General features: G+C 42.0%; 1 protein-coding gene across 2 annotated transcripts; it reads left to right on the forward strand.

Annotated features, from left to right (window-relative positions):
* Positions 1-848: 848 nt before the first annotated feature.
* LOC145457300 (uncharacterized) lies at positions 849-6,145 on the forward strand. Of its 2 annotated transcripts, none has more exons than XM_080335489.1 (2): positions 849-1,213; positions 4,302-6,145. In XM_080335489.1, exons 1-2 carry the CDS (start codon positions 965-967, stop codon positions 6,039-6,041), a joined length of 1,989 nt encoding a protein of 662 aa, XP_080191615.1. In that variant the 5' UTR covers positions 849-964; the 3' UTR covers positions 6,042-6,145. The 2 variants fall into 2 exon arrangements, with proteins under 2 accessions (XP_080191615.1, XP_080191616.1); XM_080335490.1 differs by having other exon boundaries at positions 5,300-5,435.
* The last annotated feature ends 1,168 nt before the right edge of the window (positions 6,146-7,313 follow it).

The following is a 7,313-nucleotide window of genomic DNA, read 5'->3' on the forward strand; positions in this document are numbered from 1 at the left end:
GCTCTCGGATTAAAGACGCCGATATTTCTATTATAGACAAGTGCTCCACTTTTAACCACGTACAGGAGTCGAGTCTTGTCCCAAAGCATAATCGAACCGAGATTTAGCCAATTCCACCGTCTAGTTCGAGTCGAATTTCAACTCTACTTTTCAGAAAAATTGCGCGAGTATCATCACCTGGCCAACGTCTTTCGCAAAATTACACGTATAGCTCTCGGATTAAAGACGCCGATATTTCTATTATAGACAAGTGCTCCACTTTTAACCACGTACAGGAGTCGAGTCTTGTCCCAAAGCATAATCGAACCTAGTTTTAGCCAATTCTACCGTCTAGTTCGAGTCGAATTTCATCTCTACTTTTCAGAGAAATTGCGCGAGTATCATCACCATGGCCAACGTCTTTCGCAAAATTACACGTATAGCTCTCGGATTAAAGACGCCGATATTTCTATTATAGACAAGTGCTCCACTTTTAACCACGTACAGGAGTCGAGTCTTGTCCCAAAGCATAATCGAACCTAGTTTTAGCCAATTCTACCGTCTAGTTCAAGTCGAATTTCATCTTTACTTTTCAGAGAAATTGCGCGAGTATCATCACCTGGCCAACGTCTTTCGCAAAATTACACGTATAGCTCTCGGATTAAAGACGCCGATATTTCTATCATATACAAGTGCTCCACTTTTAACCACGTTCAGGAGTCGAGGCTTGTCCCAAAGCATAACCGAACCGAGTTTTAGCCAATTCTAACGTCTAGTTCGAGTCCAATTTCATCTCTACTTTTCAGAGAAATTGCGCGAGTATCATCATCTGGCCAACGTCTTTCGCAAAATTACACGTATAGCTCTTTCGCTCAGAGACGTCGTAGCGTGCGGACGCATCGTCGTTTCAGTTCATTTAAGCTTAGCAGAGTGGGTAATCAAGACAAGTGTCTTACTAGCAATTTACGCTTTGGCGTAGCCAGATATGGATATGGAGACAAGTTCCTCCGCAAAGAGGAAGTCTTCAACTACCTTCAATTCTTCTGAGGAAGAATGCGGGGATGGGGAGTGGTGCGAAGTAAGAAGCAAAATACCTGCCAAGAAATTTGCACTGATGGATAATGCAGTTGGGAAGGAACAGGAATCTAATAGCCAAAAAGCAACAAGTCAACAACTTGACGTGCTGCTATCGGGGTCTGATGGAACACGCATGGGACACCAACATCCTACAAAGGTATGTGAGGCACTTAAGATAAACATTGGCAATTTTGGAAAAATACGTAGATTGCCTTCTGGAGATCTAGTTGTAACTTGTAAAACCAAAGAGCAGGCTGATAAACTTCTCACTATAGATCAAATAGGAAAGGACTCCAACCTGATCGAAGTCAAAACCTCATTATTTGGTGTCAAACCTTACGGAGCACGAGCAGTGATATCCGGTGTTCCGCTGGATATCACAGAAGAAGAGATCTTGAAAGAGTTCTATGAAATTGGCGTCAATTTCGCTAAACGGCTAAAGCGCAAAGTAGATGGAAAATATGAGAGCAGTCTCTCGATTTTGTTATGTTTCACATCTGAGACATTCCCGGACTATGTGCATTTTTCATACCTACGGTTCCGTACCAAACCTTATAACCCGCCACCGGTCAGATGTTTTGGATGCAATAGATATGGCCACACAAAAGAGAACTGTCGTGGGAAACAATGCTGTTCAAAATGTGGGGGTCGTGATCACGAGGTTGATAAGTGTACCAAAGATTTATGTTGCATTAATTGTAAACAACCACACAGTGCTGCTTATGGCGGGTGCCCGGTGTACAAAGAACAGGCGAAATTACAAATCATAAAGGAACGTTCCAAGGTTACTCACTCCGAAGCTAAATCAATACTCGATTCCGAAACACAAGCTACGCGTCTTTACAGTGAAGCGGTGCAGGATAGCGCAACGCGTGTCGTCAATCAACGACTAACAATTAACAACCCAAGTCACCGAGCCACCATCAGGAAGATTCCGCTACAAACAACCTCTAATCACATAAACAAAGACATTGAAAGCAACGACCTAAACAATCATCCTGATTTGGAACCAAATAAGCAATCTTCGTTAGCGTATATTGATCCGATCCATCTGATCGCACTACTGGCTGAAATAGTGAAGCTTACATTGGCGGCCTGCAAATCAGACACGGAGTGCGATGTATACAATATAGTATCCAAAGTTTCTTTGAAATATCTCGGTCGACAGGCAGATGTTGTCACGATGAGAAATATTTTCGAACCCTTCCACGATATCAATGACACCAATCCGATGACAAATCCCACAAACGATGGATAATATAGGACTAAACTTTTTACAGTGGAATTGTAGAGGATTATATAGGAAGCATCACGAACTAAAACACCTTCTCACGACTCTGGAACGGGCTCCAGATGCGATAATTCTCCAGGAAACACACCTTATCGAAAAATACTCTATTAAATTTCCAGGATATCACTGTCACAGAAAGGACAAATCCCTTCATTCCGGTGGATTGGCGATCTTTATTAAATCTTCACATAACTCCAGCATCGAAGCAGTTGCTACAACTGACATCGAAGTACTTTGTGTGAAGCTTCATGGCCTATCACTGTACAATGTGTACATCCCACCCGACTGCCGCTTACGCGACAGTGATGCGAGCATTTTCGAGACGTTACCACCAAAATCCATTGTCTTTGGCGACTTCAATGCACATCATTGGTCGTGGAGTTACCAAACGAACCAACGAGGGACTAAACTTTTTAATGTCCTCGATCACGCAAACTTAGTCATGTTGAACTCTTCAACTCCAACACATATCAATCTCGCGAGCAATGCTGTCAATCGTTGGTCGTTGCTAGATTTAACACTCGCTACTCAAGATATAGCCGCGAGATGCCAAACTGAAATATCTTCGTCGCTGCTAGGAAGTGATCATTTCGTAGTATTCACGAAGTATATGACAAACTCGGCGATATCTTCTTTTTATCGACCACCATCGTGGTCTCTCAAGAAAGCAAATTGGAAGAAGTTTTCTCGAATTGCAGATGAAATGATCGATCTTTCCGATCAACGAGAGGTGGAGTCTGCAAATACTATTCTAACAAAATGCATAAAGACAGCAGCGAATCAATCAATACCAAAGACAAAGAATATGGACAAGAAATCTGTCCCTTGGTGGAGTCCCGAATGTGAGAGAAGGATTCGGAGGAAAAGAGCAGCATATTTACGAATGAAGCGCACATTTGATATAATAGACGTTATAAACTTCAAAAAGGCCAGATCCGCATGCAGAAGAACTATACTCGAAGCAAAACGTCTTTGCTGGGAGTCCTTCTGTTCTTCGCTGAATAATAAATCACGTTTAAATCGCGTATGGCGGGTTATTCGTAGCATCGCTGGTACAACAGCGCATCACCAAATTCCTGATATCCGAGTAAATGGAATAGATCACACCGAAGACAAGTCAAAAGCTGAAATAATTGGCGAGCACTTCGCTACCATAAGCAGATCCGATAACTACGGTTCAAATTTCCTCCTTTCCAAGTGTCAACGTGACCAGCATATTACATCGTGTCTACCTTTCAATGTGAATCTGGAAGATCCAATCAATTTGCCGTTTCAGATGTCGGAACTTAGGGAGGCCATACAGAGTCGGAAAATCTCTTCTCCTGGGCATGATTCCATAAATTATCAAATGCTGCAAAATCTTTCGGCGTCAGCCCAGACCGAACTTCTTAAGCTATATAACATTTCATGGAGAGATGGAAAATTACCTAAATCCTGGAAACATGCTGTCGTCGTTCCTATCCTAAAACCGCAAAAGGATCCGTCTGAAGCGGGATCGTATCGCCCCATCTCATTGTCCAGCCATCTTTGTAAGGTTATGGAAGTGATGATAGTAAATAGACTTCGGTGGTTTCTTGAGACGAACAATCTTCTTCATCACTCCCAGTCTGGTTTTCGGCACGATCGCAGTACCCTAGACCATATACTTCGCCTACATGACACCATATATAAGGCACTGAACAATCAGAGATCAGTAGTTGCAGTTTTTCTCGACATCGAAAAGGCCTACGATATGGTATGGCGAAATGGTTTGCTCTATAAATTGTCTGCCCTCGGCATACATGGGAGGATGCTGAAATGGATATCAGATTTTCTTAGTGACAGATCGTTCTCGGTTCGCATTGGTTCTTCGCTATCCACCCCATTTCAACTTGAAAATGGTCTTCCGCAAGGAAGCGCTATAAGCCCCATACTCTTTGCAGTGATGATAAATGATTTGGCGCCCTTATTACAGGTGGGAAATGGTCTTTTTGCTGACGACTGTGCAGTATGGGACAGTGAGTTGTCAATAACTAACGCAGTAGCGGAAGTTCAAAAATCATTAGACGTGATACACAATTGGTGCTCCGAGTGGGGTTTCAAGATCTCTACTGACAAGTCAATTGCAGTGATATTCACCAGAAAAATTAGAGTTGGTCATCATACGCTCGATTTCGGTGGAGTTCCGTTAAGATTTGAAGAAAAAGCGAAGTATTTAGGAGTCACATTTGATAGAAGACTAACATACAAATATCACATTGAAAATATTGCCTCGAAATGCACGAAGCGGTTGAATATGATACGACTCCTAACCGGTACTTCTTGGGGGGCAAGTCGATCTTCTTTGTTACAATTGTATCGAGCGATGATTAGGAGTACAATCGATTACGCGATGCCAGCATACTTTTTTGCAGCGAAGAAACATTTGGATAGACTGAATATAATACATAATCAAGCTCTGAGGCTCTGTTGCGGTGCAATGCGAAGCACTCCAATTTGCGCTTTAGAAGCCGAATGTAACGAGATGCCGCTTAACACCCGCCATTTACACCTCTGCCTTAATTATCGCTGTTTTCTTCTTGCCCATTCCGCCAACAACAATCCAGCAAAGGAATTATTAGATGATACCTGGCATGAAATATACAGTTTGACAAATCCAAAATTTCGAACCTTCAACCTTCTATCAAAAATCGACTTGCTCAAACATTTCACAATAGATACGTATCGACACACAACTGTGCAACCATGGAAAATTCCTGTTCCCTGCGTAGATTTTCATCTACTGCATTTCAAGCGGTCCAATACCTCATTTGAACAGTTACGGTCGGATTCCATTTCATATATAACAGAAAAATACATTGGATACGACCATATTTATACGGATGGCTCAAAAAACGACTTTGGAACAGGATGTGCAGTGTATATCCCAAACCACGTGTCGATAACCAAACGATGTTCCTTCTATTCGTCAAGCTTCACAGCTGAACTAACTGCTATCTCCGAAGCACTGAAGTGGATTTTACAAAACGGCTCGTATGTCAAGAGATATTTACTACTGTCGGACAGTTGCAGTGCACTGCAGCATCTACAAAAAGCCCGTTTCCGAAGGATGAGTAAGTTATCAAATGAAATTTCAACTAATCTACTTGAGCTTGAATTCCAGAAAATACATATTACCTTCGTTTGGATACCAGCACACGTCGATATTAAAGGCAACGAGGCGGCAGACCAATTAGCAAAGTCCGCAGCAACGTCATCCGAAGGGCGGAATCCTACAAATACAGTTTTGACAAGGCATGAAGCTAAGCAAGTCATACAGAAATATTGCAAGCAAATTTGGAACCAACATTACCTCGAAGAAGATAAAGGCTCTCATTTCAAACTTTTTCGTGAATCCCTTCATCATAGTACACCACCTCTTGAAAATCGCATTAGTGACCGAATATTATTTCGACTGCGCTCAGGTCATTGTGGACTGAACGCACACTTGTTTAGGATTGGAATCGCGCCTTCACCACATTGTAGCTCCTGCAATGAACCTGAGACGGTTGAGCACTTTATAATGAAATGCCCCTCGCATGAATTTCATAGAACGTTCCTGCGTCGTGCTTGTGTTTGTATAAATATTCCATTTCGCCTCGTCAACTTACTAACGAATCCAAGCATTTTGAAATACGTGGTAGAATATGTGCTGAGTTGTAATCGATATATTTGAATTGCTGCTATATATTAAAATTGAGTACTGTCGTGGCGCACAAGACCTAACGGTGATAGGCGCCACTCTTTTTCTTCTTCCAATAATAATAATAATAATAATAACACGTATAGCTCTCGGATTAAAGACGCCGATATTTCTATCATAGACAAGTGCTCCACTTTTAACCACGTTCAGGAGTCGAGGCTTGTCCCAAAGCATAATCGAACCGAGTTTTAGCCAATTCTACCGTCTAGTTCGAGTCGAATTTCATCTCTACTTTTCAGAGAAATTGCGCGAGTATCATCACCTGGTTAAAGTCTTTCGCAAAATTACACGTATAGCTCTCGGATTAAAGACGCCGATATTTCTATTATAGACAAGTGTTCCACTTTTAACCACGTACAGGAGTCGAGTCTTGTCCCAAAGCATAATCGAACCTAGTTTTAGCCAATTCTACCGTCTAGTTCGAGTCGAATTTCATCTCTACTTTTCAGAGAAATTGCGCGAGTATCATCACCATGGCCAACGTCTTTCGCAAAATTACACGTATAGCTCTCGGATTAAAGACGCCGATATTTCTATTATAGACAAGTGCTCCACTTTTAACCACGTACAGCAGTCGAGTCTTGTCCCAAAGCATAATCGAACCGAGATTTAGCCAATTCCACCGTCTAGTTCGAGTCGAATTTCATCTCTACTTTTCAGAAAAATTGCGCGAGTATCATCACCTGGCCAACGTCTTTCGCAAAATTACACGTATAGCTCTCGGATTAAAGACGCCGATATTTCTATTATAGACAAGTGCTCCACTTTTAACCACGTACAGGAGTCGAGTCTTGTCCCAAACCATAATCGAACCGAGTTTTAGCCAATTCTACCGTCTAGTTCGAGTCGAATTTCATCTCTACTTTTTAGAGAAATTGCGCGAGTATCATCACTCCGCCAATGTTTGTCGCAAATTAGCACATGGCCGTCTGATTTAAGATGTCACCATTTAAATTATCGATACGGCATCAAAACGTAGACAGGTACACGAGTCGAAGCTTGTCGTGAATCATGTTCGAACTAAGTTTCATCGAATTCTACCGTCTTGTTCCGGTTGAAATTAGAGTGTAGTTTCAAAAGAATCCGTGCGATTATCACCTGGCCAACGTCTTTCGCAAAATTACACGTATAGCTCTCGGATTAAAGACGCCGATATTTCTATTATAGACAAGTGCTCCACTTTTAACCACGTACAGGAGTCGAGTCTTGTTCCAAAGCATAATCGAACCTAGTTTTAGCCAATTC

The sequence above is a fragment of the Botryllus schlosseri genome, chromosome 15, assembly GCF_051294905.1.
Source record: "Botryllus schlosseri isolate E-star chromosome 15, Bs_hap1, whole genome shotgun sequence".
NCBI classification, from domain to species: domain Eukaryota; kingdom Metazoa; phylum Chordata; class Ascidiacea; order Stolidobranchia; family Styelidae; genus Botryllus; species Botryllus schlosseri.

Bases quoted from the DNA above. Each gene is read 5' to 3' on its own strand.
- LOC145457300 (XM_080335489.1), top strand. From the start codon at position 965: ATGGATATGGAGACAAGTTCCTCCGCAAAGAGGAAGTCTTCAACTACC. The intron at 1,214-4,301 runs GTATGTGAGGCA...CCCTTATTACAG, and splicing joins GACACCAACATCCTACAAAG to GTGGGAAATGGTCTTTTTGC.